The sequence below is a fragment of the Phaethon lepturus genome, unplaced genomic scaffold (assembly GCF_000687285.1).
Source record: "Phaethon lepturus isolate BGI_N335 unplaced genomic scaffold, ASM68728v1 scaffold1001, whole genome shotgun sequence".
Taxonomy (NCBI): Eukaryota; Metazoa; Chordata; class Aves; order Phaethontiformes; family Phaethontidae; genus Phaethon; species Phaethon lepturus.
The window spans coordinates 28,988-47,027 of NW_010518224.1; the positions used below are offsets into that span (position 1 = coordinate 28,988).

At 42.1% G+C, this 18,040-nt stretch overlaps 1 protein-coding gene across 1 annotated transcript; it reads right to left on the reverse strand.

Annotated features, from left to right (window-relative positions):
* Nucleotides 1–4,769: 4,769 nt before the first annotated feature.
* Nucleotides 4,770–17,827, reverse strand: LOC104628132 (protein THEMIS-like; the record flags this gene model as incomplete). Its single annotated transcript, XM_010296621.1, has 3 exons — nt 4,770–5,815; nt 10,147–10,605; nt 17,581–17,827. Coding segments are annotated over 3 exons (1,752 nt in total), but the record flags the coding sequence as incomplete, so codon positions are not given.
* Nucleotides 17,828–18,040: the final 213 nt, after the last annotated feature.

Below are 18,040 nucleotides of genomic sequence, written 5' to 3' on the forward strand. Positions count from 1 at the left end.
TCCCCCAGGATTAACATGCATTTAGCAATACTTGGTGTGGGCTCTTCTTTGTTTCAATTTAAAACAAAGCCATTGAGGGACATATATTAACACCTTTTAAAATCTGTAAGGTATTTACTGCTTGAACTGATAGGCAAAAAGAAAGCTAGAAAACATTTGCTGCTTGAATCCCCTTGAAGGGGAGGAAACAGTAGGTAGCTAGGTAGCAGGGTAAAAAGCCTAAGGAAATTTTCAGAAACAATTTTCAAACCTCTTTTGTTCAGGGTCCCACCTGAAATCTTACTCTGGAGTTACTAAGTGAAAACTTGGTTTGTTATATCCACCGTGGTGGTTCTAACTGTGGAAAGAACAGGCACATATGGCTTGTTCTTTTTAAATGAATTTTAATTTCAAGAAGATGAGGTCCTGACTGGTTCCTCCCACGGGAACTCCTCTCCAGGATCAACTTGGCAAGAGAGTGAGGTGCTCCATTCTCAAATGAGTAGCATTAACTTTTGGGTTTTATTAGGTCATTCTCATTTTCTAGCTAAGCTCACTAATCAGAAAATTAATGGCTTAAGCTATTTAATTCAACATGGCAGTTAAAGCCCCTTGAGGACTTTATTCCAATGATTCCAGTGAGGAAAATATGGATTTCTTCTGAATGACTGCTTGTACCCTACATTTTACCATTAAACAAAGGGTATAATTGCTGTTTTGTCATTACTGTCCTCAGTTGGGGTTAGAGTGAGTAGAGGTGGTATTGGTTATTAGATAGATATCTGCTATCTGATATTGATATTAGATAGATATCTGATATCTGAAATATCAGATTAATTTCATCATTTGATACATACTATTTGGTTTCATTTGTTTAGTTTGCATATATTTTCTTGGGGTTTGTCTTTTCTTTATTCAATTAGCAAATAATACAAAATTGCAAGCATATGTGGTCTGCATGTTTCCTACCCAAACAAAATGATCAGATGAGAGGGAAAAGGGAAATTTTACACTGTACTAGTGGAGGGGAGAGGAGAGATCCCCAGGCTCTAGAAGTGAAAGCTGCGTCAGCAGGAGCCAAGCCAACTTAATTAGCCCCATGAAGAGACTGAACAGAGTGCTTGGTTAATGCAGCTATATTATGTTTGAGAATTCATCTGTTGTCTCTGGACTTTGCTGAACTGCGCAAACATCCATCTCTCTGCAGCACTGCACCTTGCACGCAAGTGGGAGCAGGTTTTGCACCCATCTGAGGTTCCAGAGGCTGCTGATCTCATACAATGCAGCGACTAAGGTGACCAAAAGTACACAGTGAAACATACAGTCCTGCTCCTGGCCCTAGTGTTCCCTTAGCAGGGTCGGAGAACAGCAGGCAGAGACAGCTGGAGCCTCTCTGCCCTCACAGCCTTGCTGTGAGCTAAGAGGCGATCAAAGCACACGCTGTAGCTAGAGGTGACCCACCCTCGCAGAGCATCCTCAGGTATTGGCATAAAACAGCCAGATCCTAGTCCTCTGTGGACTCATGCAGCAGCAGCATTTAATCCTGGAGCAGCAAGCCAAGCAGAGCTTCCCAACTGGTGGGCAAGGAAGTCGCTCACCACCCTCCAGCAAGCAGCCAGAGCTCCCTAAGCACCAGGCAGGGAGCTGCCTGCGGGAGGAGCGCGGCAACTCATGCAGCACTAAAGCTTATTCCAGGCTGCCACCTTGTCAGGCTTAAGTTCGGCTCATTAGGACATTTGTCTGTTACTTATGCAAATAAGACTATGCGTAGTCACAAAATATGCAAAGAAGGCCATTTATCAGTTTGGCACGGCCTCCAGTTTTCTGAACCCTCAGACACCCCTGATAGATGTAGAAGAAAATGCAGTCTCCCCTACCGCCGTGGCTGGCGGAGCGGCCGAGGCAGAGCCTATCCGCCACCGTCCACGTCCTCTCAGAGGATTCGCGTTGCTCAGGATAGAGGAGAGAATGCACTCTGTGCGACTTTCAACCTGTTATGTTACAGCTCAGGGTGTTTAATCTTATGAATAAGGGATCTCTACTTGTTTCACCTTTCCAGGGAAGGAGATTTACGAATCTGCATAAGTCTAAGCGTTCTGACTGCAGTTTATTATTTATTTATAACAAGCACATGACAAAGACTGTCCTCTGGAACAGCCTGCTTAAATGCATTTCTTCGTCTGGACAGCTGCAGTCTAAGGTCACTCTCACTCATGAATGTGGAAAGGAACCTCAGCTCATCCCTCTCCCATGCTTATTGCTCTCTGCCCACTTCAGGAAAACACTATCTTCTGCACGAGTCTAGTCTAGAGTCAGCATCTACCTATTGCTTTCCACACACAGCCATCAGTAACTGCAGGAAGCCTGAGTCCTCCTGACAAGGGTACGGGTCTGCCAGAAACGCAACTTCAGGGAGTTCTTCCCCAGTGACGTATCCCAGGACGGTGCCAGGCTGACAGCTTGCCTGTTAGCTCCAGGGACCAGTTTTTCGTGTATCCTCCCTAGCCTAACCGGATGGCTTATCTAAGCTGCTGCAAGGTTCACTGTACAAACTAGCAGAAAAGAAGTTTCCATAGTACAAGTAAAGAGAGAAGAAAATGACACAGCTTTTTGCTGTATTACCCTTACCTGAGGGGACCCACCTTACCCATTCACTTTTCCTAACTGTTCCCAGGACCTATCACAGAATCACAGAATCACTTCAAGATCATCAAGTCCAATCATTAATCCAGTGCCACCATGTTCCCTAAACCATGTCCTGAAGTGCCACATCCACATGTTTTTTGAACACTTCCAGAGATGGCGACTCCACCACCTCCCTGGACAGCCTGTTCCAATGCCTGCCCACTCTCTCAGTGAAGAAATTTTTCCTAATATCCAGTCTAACCCTCCCCTGGCACAACTTGAGGCCATTTCCTCTTGTCCTATCACTAGTCACTCGGGAGAAGAGGCCAACACCCTCGTCGCCACAACCCCCTTTCAGGTAGTTGTAGAGCGCGATAAGGTCTCTTCTCAGCCTCCTCTTCTCCAGACTGAACAACCCCAGTTCCCTCAGCCGCTCCTCATAAGACTTGTGCTCCAGACCCCTCACCAGCTTCGTTGCCCTTCTCTGGACACACTCCAGCACCTCAACATCCTTCTTGTAGTGAGGGGCCCAAAACTGAACACACTATTCAAGATGAGGCCTCACCAGTGCCGAGTACAGGGGCACAATCACTTCCCTACTCCTGCTGGCCACACTAGTTCTGATACAGACAAGGACACTGTTGGCCTTCTTGGCCACCTGGGCACACTGCCAGCTCATATTCAGCCGGCTATGGGGAGCTGTGGACCTGCATGTGGTCGTGGAATTAGCACTGAGGGGAGGAACACCTCCAGCAGGCAAGAAGAGGTACTCACAAAGGTTCCCCTTCCACAGTGGCTACAACCGGATCTTAATTTGATAATAACACAAAAAATAACTTTCCTTGAACCTCCCAAAATATAATTCCATGGGTTACATTGCATTTAAAGTGCAGCACAATCACAATACAGTGGTCTGAAAGTATTTCCAATGTTTTTCCTTCTTCCCCTGTAGGGAATTTGTATTTGCATGTGAGAGCAACTGCAACCTAAGTTAGATAGGTCCTGGAGAAACTCTCTCATCACAGTCCATCAAGGTGTCTTTCTTTGATCCTTTCAACACATGCACCCACCCAGATACTCACTCCACCCTGACATCAGGATTATGATCTCATCAGGAGAAAGAATGATAACAGCAAAAGCGGAGAACTCATGGGTGGAGATAAAGACAGTTAAATAAGTGAAGGAAAGAGATAAAAAAACCCAGCAATGTAAGGGCAGTCACTCACCACCTCCCACAAGCAGACTGATGTCCAGCCAGTCTCTCAGCTACGGCTACCTTCCCAGACCAACCACTCCCTCAGTTTTTATTGCTGAGCATGGCATTACATGTCATGGAAGGTCCCTTTGGTCAGCTGGGGTCAGCTGTCCCATCTGTGTTCCCTCCCAACCTCTTGCCCACCCCCAGCCTCCTTGCTGGTGTGGGGCAGGCCACCTGGGAAAAAGAGAAGGCCTTGACACCGTGGGTGCACTGCTGTACAACAGCCAAAACACCGGTGTGTTATCAATGTTGTTTTAGTCAGAAATCCAAAACACAGTGTCTTACTGGCTGCTGTGAAGTAAATTAACTACATCATCTCAGCCAGACCCAACACAGAAATTAATGAAAAATTGCATTGCCTTTGCTTAAAAGGCAATGAAGAAAATTGTCCTAGAAGGGGCATTTCTTTCTTAACATCAAGTGTTATTCTAAAATGGCTGCCCTTTTAATTCCAAATCTATTTGCCACTTGGGTAAGTGCAAAATCATGCAGTTAAAAATAGCTATACAACTGAACTTTCTGTGAATTTAATTCTGCTGTTTCCAGCTGAGCAAAATTATCTTTACATCACAAAAGCATATGTTTCCCCTTAATAAAGACTTAAGTACAGCCTCTTCAAGTCTTTCTCTTCACTTTTGCATTGATGCAGTAAAGGATTATCCATGCAAAATTATACGGCCAAGCTTTCTGCTGTGAGTCGGCATGGTTCCATTGTTTTTCATGGATCAGTTAACACACACTGGAGATTTTAGCCATTGTTGTCTATAATGGCTAATTTGCCTGTTACAGGGAACTGAGAGCCATCTGTGTACATGCCATAAGGATACACCAGTGAAATGGAGGCTGTAAACCAACAGAACATGACCTATGATTGTAAGAGATTCAAAGACAAGATGGGATACCTTACCTTTGGAGCCTGTAGTACATCAGACATGCCATGCTTAGGGACTGCAAAAACCTGTTTTGGTGAAAGTGTCGTTGGCTTTTTGGGAGGCCTGGGTGGTGGATGAAGGGTTTGGTTTTCATATCTTCGCACCATATAGTACTGCTCTTCGCTGATCTCTTCCACTGTTGTCTTAGTCACAGGAGGTACAACTGTCTGGATATCTTTGCTGAGCAAATGGACTGACATGTTTAAGCGATATACAGGAATCTCCCAGCTCTCCACTGGACTGCTGGTGCCACTGATCAGCAAATAAGAGTCTGTGATTTCTTCTTCAAACTGCAGCCCAGGCACAGCAGCCAAGACATCTTCCTCAACAGAAAGGTCCCTCACAGACACTTTGACATTAAAAGGCAAACGAAATTCTTTGCAAATCTCAGAAAGCTGGTACTGTTTCTTGTCATGAATCACTTCCACAAAGCCACCTTCCATGTACATAGGGAGGAGCACTTTCTTATATGTATCACTTAGTATTTGTTCACAAGCTAAAACGTCTATGACTTTCTTTCTTCCCTCATACAGAACTTCACTAGTCTGGCATTGCTGAACTAGAAATTGATCTCCAACAGAAACAGAAAAAAGCTCTCTATGAGGGGAATCAAAGGCTTTAGTTGCTACAACATGAAGCTGTTCCTTTTCACTTCTTGCTATCTCTAAGTCATAGGCAGTTGGAAATTCTCGAGGTCTTCTCTTGAACTTTCCTTTGTAGCTCATAGGGATTAAAAAATGTCTTTTGGGAGAATCACTTCTGATCTCAGAGGCTAAGACTCTTGTTGCCTGGTACTTTTTGTAGATGATGATCTCTTTCCCTGTATGCAATAAGTTATAAGGTTTTTGGCTTCCTGAAGGTCCTTCCATTATCTCAGCAACCATAGGAAATTCCTTGCTTGTTCTCTCAAATACATCTTCCAAAGACAGTGGCTGAAGGAAAGAGTTAATATCGGAACAGTCTGTTATATCCTTGACCTCAACATCTAGATCTGAGAGGATATGAACTATGTCCTTTCGAACTGAAAAGAAAAAGAAATACATTGGTTTTTGTTTTTAAACTGACATTGGAATAAAATATACATGTCCTGTTGGCCACATACTAAAAGTAACTTCCCTGAGGTGTGCACCTTCATATGTTAACATGCACAATTAATAGGGCCAAAGTTTAACTGTTTTTATTTGAGATATATGGCTATCAGATATGCAGGAGACCTCACAAAGGAAGAGCGAAACAAGAGGAGATGAGAATAAGGTGTGTAAGTGAACAAAAGTTTAAGAAAAAGGAAAGGGGAAAAATATAGTTCACTATCTTTCACAGCACCTCCAAGTTTAATCAGTTGTTTATCTTATCAAACTTTTTTTCTTGAGTATTTCTATTCTTTTATTGCATAGTAAATGATTTCTCCAAAGAAATGGGTAGGGGAACATAGAATCATAGAATCATAGAACAGTTTGGGTCAGAACAGACCTTTAAAGGTCATCTAGTCCAACCCCCCTGCAGTGAGCAGGGACATCTGCAACTGGATCAGGTTGCTCAGAGACCCGTCCAGCCTGACCTGGAATGTTTCCAGGGACGGGGCATCTACCACCTCTCTGGGCAACCTGGGCCAGTGTTTCACCACTCTCACTATGAAAACTTTCTTCCTTCTATCTAGTCAAAATCTGTCCTCTTTTCGTTTAAAACCATCACCCCTTGTCTTATTGCTACAGGGCCTTGTCCCTCTCCAGATTTCTTTAAGTACTGAAAGTACTGCAATAAGGTCTCCCTGGGGCCCTCTCTTCTCCAGGCTGAGCAACCCCAACTCTCTCAGCCTGTCCTCATAAAGAGGTGTTCCATCCCTCTGGTCATTTTTGTGGCCCTACTCTGGACCCTGGTCCAACAGGTCCATGTCTTTCCTGTGCTGAGGGCTCCAGAGCTGGATGCAGTATTCCAGGTAGGGTCTCAGCAGAATGGAGTAAAGGGGCAGAATCACCTCCCTTGACTTGCTGGCCACACTTCTTTGGATGCAGCCCAGGATATGGTTGGCATTCTGGGCCCATGCCCAGCTTTTCATCCACCAGTACCCCCAAGTCCTTCTCAGCAGGGCTGCTCTCATCCCCTTCATCCCCCAGCCTGTACTGATACCAAGGGTTGCCCCGACCCAGGTGCAGGACCCTGCACTTGGCCTTGTTGAACCTCATGATGTTCACATTCCTTGAGCTTGTCCAGGTCCTTATGGATGGTATCCCATCCCTCAGGCATGTCAACGGCACCACTCAGCTTGGTGTCTTCTGCAAATTTGCTGAGGGTGCGCTCAATCCCACTGCCTGTGTCATTGATGAAGATATTAAACAGTACTGGTGCCAACACAGACCCCTCATATACCACTCATCACCAATCTCCATCTGGACATTGAGCCATTGACCACTAAATTAACATCTTTAATGGATAAATAGCATCTGAACCCATTAACACATGTTGCTGTGTCAAGTCTGGAATGAACAAGATATTTTGATATTTATAAGAATAATGAAAACATCTATAATTATTAGGAAATAATATAACTTTGAAAAGAAGGAAAAATCTATGTATAACAAACTTTAAGTTTATTGTTAATGAATGAAGAAATCTCTAGTATAGTGGTCCTCTGTGGAACTCTTGGATCTTTTTCTGTGGCATCTGGTTTTATTCACTATCAGAACTGAGCCATTGTGTTTAACAGTCTGACAGGAACGACAACTCTTTTATCCCAACTGAACTTGCAAAATTTTGGATGCAAGACTTCCAAGCACAAAGCTGACTATGCAATTAAGGCTTGTTTAAGAATTTGGCTCCAGATCAGTGACACCACAGATCACTGACCAGGGCAGTAAAATTTAACAAGCAAATAATATTTAATGACTCTCTTCAGTAAGACTTATTTTGCATAGACCTGCACACAAGGATAGTATATCCTGGATTCACACTCCTTTGCAGCAGAACGTACCAATATTTTATACCTAAAATTTGGTATCAGATGTATTTTATACGATAGTTTTATGATCGTGATTCAGGATCTGTTTATTCCAACTCTGCTTTTCTCACATTGACACCTTCATGTGAGAAGCATCCTAAGCACCACAAGGGAAAGTCAATGAAGGAGGAATGACTAGTGAAAATGAAATTTTTCTATGAGCATTTTGGGGAGTTCCACACACAGAATTTGTCCATTATTAAAAAATAGAAGTATAGAGAATTCCTGCCCACAGCCTGTGAAAGTGTAATCTGTTATTCCTCTTATCAGGAATCTTTTATATTGAAATATGGATAATATTTCTTATACTTTATCTTGTGTCTATTTATAGTTCTTCTAAAAATGGAGAAAATCCTTTTTTCATGGTCCACTAGAAAGTAGCTAATCATGTACCATGAAGCTTTCTTTTCAAGTTTGTATTACATAGTTATTTAGGACATATTTAATGCTTCTTAAATGTTGAGCACACTATGAAACATAAATGGGTGAAAGAAAATCAATAAATACAACTCTAATTGGAATATCTGATTGGAAGACAAGTGAATACCCAACGTTTCTGAATCTTCTGAAAGCTTTTTAGAAACATTAAATTCTTATTGATTCTGCACATATATTTAAGTGGCTATAGGAATACACCTAAGTGAATCCAGGAGATTCAGGAGGTGGGCTAGATTCCTGAATCTAGCTAGAGTTGTAGAAAACAAAGTACTTTATCTTGTGAAGATATACTTTCCAAACTCACACATTAAATCACATAGCAAGCACAGCTGAATGTCTCATGGATAAGCATTTAACAACTGTAGGTTCCCCGCGGAGGTGGTAGATGCCCCGTCCCTGGAAACATTCCAGGTCAGGCTGGACGGGGCTCTGAGCAACCTGATCTAGTTGCAGATGTCCCTGCTCACTGCAGGGGGTTGTGGACTACATGGCCTTTAAAAGTCCCTTCCAACACAAACCGTTCTATGATTCTACAGCATATTGTGCTAACAGTATCTTTCCACTTTTTTCCTTTCTCTTTTATCCATTTACTTACATCATTGATCAGAGAAAGCTCGATTGTGAAAAGATTTCCAGCTTAATATTCTCATGAATTACATATTTCTGTGAGGATTTCATTTCTATGGAGCTCACTGGTTTGCTCCTAGTAAACACAACAGGCAGCAAAACCTTCACAAAAGCTAAACTCCTATCCTGCAAACTTTAACAGGATGGGTGCATCAACATGTAGAATTGCAGCAATTTTCCATCTACTGCCTGGGCTGTCCTCAAGCAAGGTCAAACAGAGTCGCAGAACCACAGAATCATTAAGGTTGGAAAAGACCTTTAAGATCATCAAGTCCAACCATCAACCCAACATCACCATGCCCACTAAACCATGTCCTGAAGTGCCTCGTCTACACGTTTTTCGGACACTTCCAGTGAAACATTTTGTCTTAAGCTGTTTTTTTGTTTAGGTAGGTATCTCAGTTCAGAGAAGGTACGCTATGCACGCACAAAGAGGTCATTACTGCAGCTTGGCTATTCAAGTCACCATAATTCAGGAGCATTTCACTGTGTACTTATACCCTTGCACACCTTCTAATTTTATTCCAGTGACTAATTTCACTACAGATTTAAAGTAAGGCATAGATATAGACATTAGTAAGAACAGAACCCAGCAGTTTTAATTTTTTGGTGGAACAGCTGGAACAGTGATAACGTGCTATGAACAAAATAATTTTGTTTTTTAATAAAAACTCATAACATAAATTACAGCTTTTAAAGATACTGGTTTTCTAATATATTCCTGTTTCCTCAAACCTAGAGGTTTCAGAAATTGTCCATAAGTCTTTTCTATTTATATTCTATTGATATTTGTTTCTGTAATAGAGTAAAATAGTATGTTTTACATTCTGCAGCATCCTCATTTTGAAAAATAAATGGTAGTTGAGTGTGTTACAACACATACATCTATATTTTTCCTCTACCCCCTAGCCATAGCCATAAATGATCAAGTGGCTTCTCCATGGTGGAAGTATGACACACAAAGAAAGAAAAGTTGAAACTGAACAGAATACCTAAGCTCCACTTTTTCACTATGCAATGTATTTCTTTGCAATGATGATTTAATTGTAGTGATCAATAAAATGGCAACAGAAAGAAATACAAGGTAACTATCTGAATTAACAGCTGATAAAGGAATAAAAAAGGCAATATTTTTATCTTTCTTCATCTTGAAACTAATATCAGTGGCAAATATGGGTCAGGAATTTTTGACCAAACTGAATCCTTCCTGCCTATTTTAAGGAAACTTTATATATTGAAGGATATTTTGCTATATAGAGATGAACAGAACATTGACTTTGATTCCTACTTACATTTCATTACTGCCTGCACTTCATAGACAGGCGTGAGAATCAAGCAGCCATCAAAATTCTCAGGAAGTAGGCTAGAGGAGTCCCACGTATGTAAAGTATTGGAAAGTTTGACAATCCGTTTTCTGCTCTTAGGGATTTTCCATTCTGCAATCTCTTTTAGGGTGTATATCTGGTCATCTTCACACTCGTAGAATTTTCCTTCTTGTGAAAGGGGCAAAGTAAATGAATGAGACTGGTTATTTCTGACCACACCACAGTTCACAGCCATCGTTCCATTGACCTCTTCCACAGAGTTGAAGGTGATCTGCTCACCATGTTTGATAGTGAGGTTTGCCAATTTTATATCCTCAGGGCTGTAGAAACATGGATGGCCAAATCTTGTTGGCCCAATAGAGACTTTTCGTGTAATTTCTTCAATGCTGCCATATGGAGTTTTATCTGCCACAACCTTATAAAGACCTAAGAACAGAAAACTTGCGTTATAAGAAGGGAAATATATAAAGGAAGATATTACTAATTTTAGACCATGAATGCAATAAAAATGGGGAGGAAAACACATCAAACAATTCATACCTGATAGTTTGGTTGCTAGAAATGTGACTCTATAAAGGTAATATCAACTACACAATAGAAATCATAGACGGCTGGAATTAGCCCTTTCTACTCTGCAGCTGATTTCTGACATCCAGCATTCTTACGTCCATGGTAAAAAGAGAAAAAAGTTATTTTCTTTGCTACAGAAAAAAAAAAAGAAAAAACATCTTAAATTTTTATCTGTCTTCTCAGGAAATCAACCTTTAAGAAAAAAAATGGAGACATGGTATGAGGAGGAGCAACAGTGAAATTTCATCAGTGAAATGCAGGATAAAGTTTCTGGCTAAACATTGTACTATGCATTCTTATACACACAGACTGGGGATTCCTAGACCAAGGATGTTTAAAGACACATCACAAATGAAAAAGTAGCACCTACAGATAAGAATGAGCAAAGGAAATTGATGTTAGCGTATCTGATAACCCAGAGCACCAGATGGAGTAATTCAAAGTTTGGATGTTGTAGCAATGTGGCCATCACAAGGCAATTAAAGCGCTGAAGTTCTGCAAGGCAGAAGCTGCATCTCAGCTTCCCTATCCCCTAGGGACATTATTATCTCATGTTAATCATGCCCCTTGGAGCTGTCTCATTAAGAGTCCACATGGCAAGAAAAATGTGTGCATTTCTATATTTGCGTGAGTGTCTTTATAGAGGAAGATGAAGTGGAAGGTTGAGAGGACTAAACAGTGGGGTTTAGCTGAACTGTGTGATTCAGCTGTCTTCTTCCCCAGGCGCCACAGTGTGAATGTTGCCTTGTGGAATTACATTGCAGCTTCCTGGGACAGGCATTGACTAAGGCTGGCTTCCGAGTGAATATAACTGAACATAGAGGTTATTCTTAGGCCAAGTTTGCAAGCCAAGGGGACTCACACAAGTTAGCTGGTGGCTACAGTTACAATGACAAAGCAGCCAAGCTCCCTGATCACTGGTGCCTTTTCTCCTTCCTTCTCCCAAAGCCAACTAGCAGAAACCCAATGGACCCACTGCTCCACACTATTGCCTCCCCTGGACCACACAAGGGGCACAGTATCTTTGTGGTAGAGGAATACTCCCACCCTGGCATGGGATGGGGACTCAAGGAGTGCTCCTTGGCACCACTAGAGACTTTCATGGCAGCTCCACATCTCATTAGTGGTTTCTGCCATGTCTACAAAGGTTTAAGTGTCCCATCCACCTGCCTCCAGCTGTCTAGTGTGGGAGCTGGGTCCACACTGGATATTACTCTCTTCTTGTGGGAACTAGAGTATGAGAAAAGGGAAGGATGCCCCAGCAGATACCAGGGTCTCAGCAAGGTGGGATGCTGCCAGAACACAGTTCCTGTTAGATGTTGGGAAGACACTCACTGCCTTCTCTAGATCTCCTCTGATAGTGGGATTGTTTAACAAATCAGATCAGGGGATTGCTTCAGTTAAAAATAATGTCCAAATTGCTTATTTTCTCCCACACCTTTTCCCTTACTAAGTTTCACCCACTGGCCACAATCAACACAACTGAGGGACCTGCATGGAAGCAGGGGCTCCTTAAGATTGTGTTCTTTAACATCAAACCATTCCCTCCACCACAACAGCCTTTCCCCCCGCCCCAGAATTGCTGTGATTCTTGCTTCACCCACTACTTTCACATCATAGCTTTAACACCCTTCTTGTTGAAGGAGATATTATTAAGATTATGTTCTGTTATTATTATTATTATTATAATTATTATTATTATTATTCAGATTCAAGTCTGTTGAATAGCTTTTAACTGAATTTGTCACCAGATTGGGCATGTTTGGTTCTAGGTATCCCATGAGACCACTAGGAACTGTGGGAACTAACAGCTCTGCTTGTCAGCAGCCTAAGCAGTAATAGCCTGGTTGATCTACTGCAGAAATAGTCACTAGTTGTGCCTACTTCACTGCTTTGTGCAATTCTATGCCTTCATGGTTGTCTGTATGACAGTTAGCTTTTCCTGTGTAAAATTAGTACCCTTGTGCAAATACACACTCTACATATGTGTCCTCACTGCAGCACTACAGAAAAACCTCCAAGCTTTTTTTCCAGGCTGCAAGGAAGCCCCATCCATGAATGTAGCTGCACAAGTACAAAGAACAACTTCAACACACTGTTTTATCTCTTTCTGATATTTTTTATATTTCTCACATGTTTTTAACACAATTATTTTAACAATTTTAACAATTACTAACAAGCAAGTTAGCTACCCCAGTCCTAATCACTACTGGAGGTGTCAGTGCAGATCAAGACAAACTGGTTTATCAGCATTTAGAAAATATCGCAGTAACAAGGCACCATTGATAAGCTGAAATTGTGGAAAAGACAGCATCCCCCAAACAGTGTTCTGGTGTCATGCTTTGCAAGCACAAGATGGGCATCATATCCTGGCACTGCCGGGAGAAAGCAAGTAGAAATAGTCTTCATAAAAAATATATTTAAAATATATATGATGTATCCCAAAGGCAATAACTATATTTACCCATCTGTGATACAGGAACACGTCTATTGCCCCCAGAAAACCTCCAGAATTGCATTAAAAAACCTTCATAAGCTATGTTAAAAAAACATTCCCAGTTGAAATATTTGGCAACGGACAGGTATGAGAAACATTCTTCTCTATGAGTTTGACCACAGACTCAGGCTCTACTAAATTTGCTGGGACTACGAAGCTATTTGTAAGCCATCTATTTCAGCCACAAACTCATGGGCATCCTGTGTTGGAAAGCAGGTTTCGTATGGAAGCATAGTTATCAGATCTCATACAAAACTAGACAACTGATTAGCCCCTTGGGCCCAGGCAGACTGACTTTGTCAGGGTTGGGAGCAGAAAAATATTCACCTCCCATTCTGCTGGTTTTCTTAATTTTGGCAACGGAATGCTTACATAGGTAACTAAAGAGCCATGTGGCCTTGCATACTTAGTTTCTGTATTGATGAGACCCATGAAGTAGAGGCACCTAGTAGCCACCTGTTTATGCTTATGAGTATGTAAAGTCCCATGTGTTTCTCTCTCTATAGAAAAGAGGTGAACATAAAAAAAGTTATTTTGGTATGATGGGTGAAAGCCACTGTGGTTCCTATCTAAGTGCCATGGTATTTTCTCATAAATGCTCTCCTTGCTACAATATGTATTTAAAAAAAAACAGAACACATAAACCAATCACTGTCTGAAACCATTCAGAGCCTTATTAAAATTATTATGAATCAAATTACAAACCTAAATGTTTTCCAGACATAAGTTAGCAAGGAAATCTCCAAAGTAGGAGACATATGGTAAGTTTGAGATGCTAAAGTTTGGACATTTTGAGGTCAAACAAAAAAAAATTTGTAGTTTTTCATAAATCATAAAATGACTGAATCAAACTCACTTAGACTTTCCTAAGAGAGCTTGGTGGACTACCAGGGGGGAAGACAGATGGAAATAGGAAACGTGGAAAAAAGTCCAGCTGGTTGGCTGAGAGCTGGCATTATTGCTCCTATTGATCTACTTTCTAAATGTGATCTGGTCTTCAACCAAAGTGCACTGATGCCCAATAGTTTTGGGACAAATTAAAGATAGGGACAAGAATAACTACACATACGTAATAACTACAGGAACGTATAACCTTTGTCACACTCCACCAATCCTCTGCACCCAGCAGCATTTCACTAGGGTGAAGTGCCTGCCTAGCCAAAATACGATGATTAGTAAGCCCCAAACATAATCAGCCCATCATTTTCAAAAAAAGTTTTAGACATCGATGTACACATTTATAGAGAGAGAGGGTTTGGGAATCTGAAAAAATTATTTTCACTGGTATGGGAGAGAAAACATAGACCAAGGATCACCCATTTAGTCCTGTGGGAAAGCATGTTTTGATAGAAGGATGTTTTTACCACCTTTTTACAGAACAGTATATGCAGCTGTCTTTTACTGGTTATAAAGTGTACCTCCCTTAGAGTCCTGAAGGAAAGGAATATCCTTTTTAGTCTCTCTTTTTCTTGTTTTCCCCACAGAAAACTGAGAAAACCTGTAGTTCGGCTCACCTAGTAGAGCAGCAAGTAACCTTCAAGGAAAAAAATAGCAGAAAGACTTTCTGTCCCAGACTAGCAGTTTCTGTTCCCCAAGGTAATCAGAAGACTGGGAAGAGCTCCGTTCCCAACCCCTCTGGAGCCGACTTGATTGCTGTTCCTCTTTTCCCTCACCTCCACCACCCACTCTGCTACCTCCTCTGCTCCAGCATCATGCTCTCCCCACCCTGCCCCTAAGGCCATCTCCTATCTCTCCGTCCTCCCCTGCCGAGACGCGCCTTCCAGCGCCTAACCCCTGTTCTTCCACGCGCGTGCTGCGAGGCCACAGGGAACGCTCCTGCCCCGTGGCTCACAGAGGCTGAGAGCTCAAGAGGACGGTTGTGCTCGTCTCCATGTCTGTCCGGCCACGCCGGAACGAGCAGCCGCAACTGCCAGGGACCTCCTGACAACAGGGACAGCCCTGCAATATTTTTGCAGAAGCAGGAATATAACGGGAGAAAATGAAATCATTTGTGCTGGCACATAGTTCAGGAGTCGTGCCAATTACCTGTCTGTCTTTGCTAACTTGTGAGTAGTGAAAACCGTGGTTCAAGATGCTGTTAGATGTAGCCATTGAAGTGTCTAGAGTAACAGCAGACTTCTTTTTTTACCCAATGTATGAGCATAGAAAGAATAGCCTGGCCCTCTGAGGCGTGAAAAAGAACAAATTAGAATGAGGATAAAATGAAATAACACAGATAGTGAACTTGCGGTTGCAGCGGTTTCTCTAATGCAAAGGGCAGATTAGGCCTTTATCAAGGATCTGATTTGCCAGAGCAGAAAAAAGGAATTCTGTAGACTGCAAATACGTTCAGAAAGACAAAGCATAAGGCTGTTTAAAGCCGATGAGCCCAGTCCTTCACTCACAGAGACGCTGTCCCCAGAGTAACCCAAACAGAAGCGTTGCTTATTTATGCCAGCATGCGCACGCTGAAAGGGTACGTGAGCCCATCGCATGCGAATGATAACTCGCGACAGAGGAAGTGGAAAACAACATCAAAGCAAAAGATTTCTTTGCATCAACACTGGCAAGAGAGCACTGTACGTAAAATGTAAATACAGTGCCAGACTCCTAGAGACCTGAGAATATTTTTATTGAAGTAAGTCAATGGCAAGTGTGAAAAAGATCATCTGCAGTTCGGTTCTGTGCTGTGTTCTAGAGACAGGGGCAAGCCAGCAATGCTCTAATACAGTGCTTCGTTCAGAGCTTAGCTTGTGTATGTAACGAAGGGAAAAGGAAAAAAGTCAAGAAAAGCAGAGACGGGGACATCTTGACTTTGTAAAGCAGAATCATTCTTCAGCTAAGAATCAAATTAGACAAATGACAAATTTACATCTTACCAAAAAGCTCTTGAATGCGTAAGAGTACATATACAGAGAGAAACAAGAGAGCGGTGCTCCCTGTTGGGCTAATAAGAAGTGTCATTATAGCCCTCTTCAGTGCTGCTGTTCAGCAATACCTGTCATGTGGAGGATAATAATGATAAATTTCAGCAAAATGAACTCTGAATTTATTTTTCTAGTGAAATAACCCAGTTTTCTAGAACACTGGTTCGGAAACTTCATAAGTATGCATGGAAAACGTAGTGATTAGACCAAATTTGAAAATGTGCTCAATAGGGCAAGAACATCCAAATGCCAAGTTGTAAGATTGATCACTTGAATGCAAACACATCCAGATTGACCAGGTTCAAGCATTTGAAATCACAAGTCATTCTGTTCTAAAAATCAGGAGATCCAACATTAATAAATGTAGGATTACTTTCATCACTCAGTTGCGTTGGATATTTTAGGACTCAAACATTCAAAGCCATCTGCCAATCAAGGTTTAGAATATGGCTTCCTATATTTATATATATTTTAAAAATAGAAGAAATTTTAATAATAGCAAAGAAGCTTGGATTTCAAGAAAAATAGCAAGTATCTTGAGAGTTCACAGTACGGCAGTACTTCAATATCTCTAGATAGTCACACATAATCAAAATGTCTTTGCTCACTACATTTGGGCCCTACTAGTGCTTGAAAATGGCATTCCAAAAAAGTCTTTTAATAAGTGGTCATTTAAATGGTTCTGATTCACTGAGTAAGAAAAACATGAAAGTAAATTGAGGATCTACTGGGGAAAAGAAAATTATATGTAGGACTATTTCAGAGAGAGATCTGTATTTTGGAGATGGAAAATGAAGGCATGGCAGAAGATATTTTCCTGTGGAATTCAGATGAAACACTGCATTCTCATGCACTTTTACATTTTATTTGCTTCAAAAGTATGCCTTGTCTCCCTCTGCAGAAAAAGCACATACCAGTTTGGGCACTGGCGTAACCTAAACCATATATACGCACGTGCACTCCTTCTCACGTGCACAGCAATACATTAGAAGAACATCAGTGAGGTTACCAAGTGAAACACTCAAACACTAGAAAGCACCCATATTATGTTTCCCTGTGCAGCGCCGATTTAACCCCCCATGCGCTTGCAGTACAATACAGGGGTAATTCAGTGTTTACATTCTGTTTTTTTCCCTACGAAATGGTAGTCCCTTTCAGTGCATCAGCTAGGCTGCTGGCCAAAGTGAGACCTGGACGTCATCTCAGGCTCTCGAGGGCTGCTGCGTCCTTGTGTGTGCTCTGTCCCAGTGTTTCCTGCCTGCAGGTGCCCTGTAACTTCTCTCCCAGACCTACACAGACCACTGGCCTGCCTTCTCCTCCCGTTTTCCAGCCCTCTCATCTCCTCTCCCCAAGGGGCTCCCACCACCTCTGCCGCCCGCAGGACTCCCAGTGTAGGAAATGCCCTACACGCATATACGTCTGTGCCTGGGTGCAGACCTCCTCCGACGCTGGTAGCCACCTCCACCGCTGTCTCCAGCCCCGGAACTTTGCCTGCCAAGTCTTCATCCTCCTGTTTTGCTCTAAGGTCCAATCTTTTTCTATCAATCAGTCTCCTAACCTTGTCTGGCTCCTCCACTTGCCACAGGTGGCTACTAGCAGCCCAGCACTTCTCCCTCTGCACTCCAATCGCTTCCCTGTTTAACACAGCTGGGCCCTAACAGTGGAGGGAATCAGGTGAAAGCAGAATTGAAAAATGAATAAATATGACATGTGATGAACTAGGTACCCTGAGTACAGCACTTGGCCAGCTCTCCCTAACGAGGCCACATGAACGGAGAAGATAGGTTTCAAATAACGAGTCAGTACCACGTGCCGGATTTCAAGCCCATGCTCCAAAATATGTATAGATCAGTTGAAGTGTTTTTTA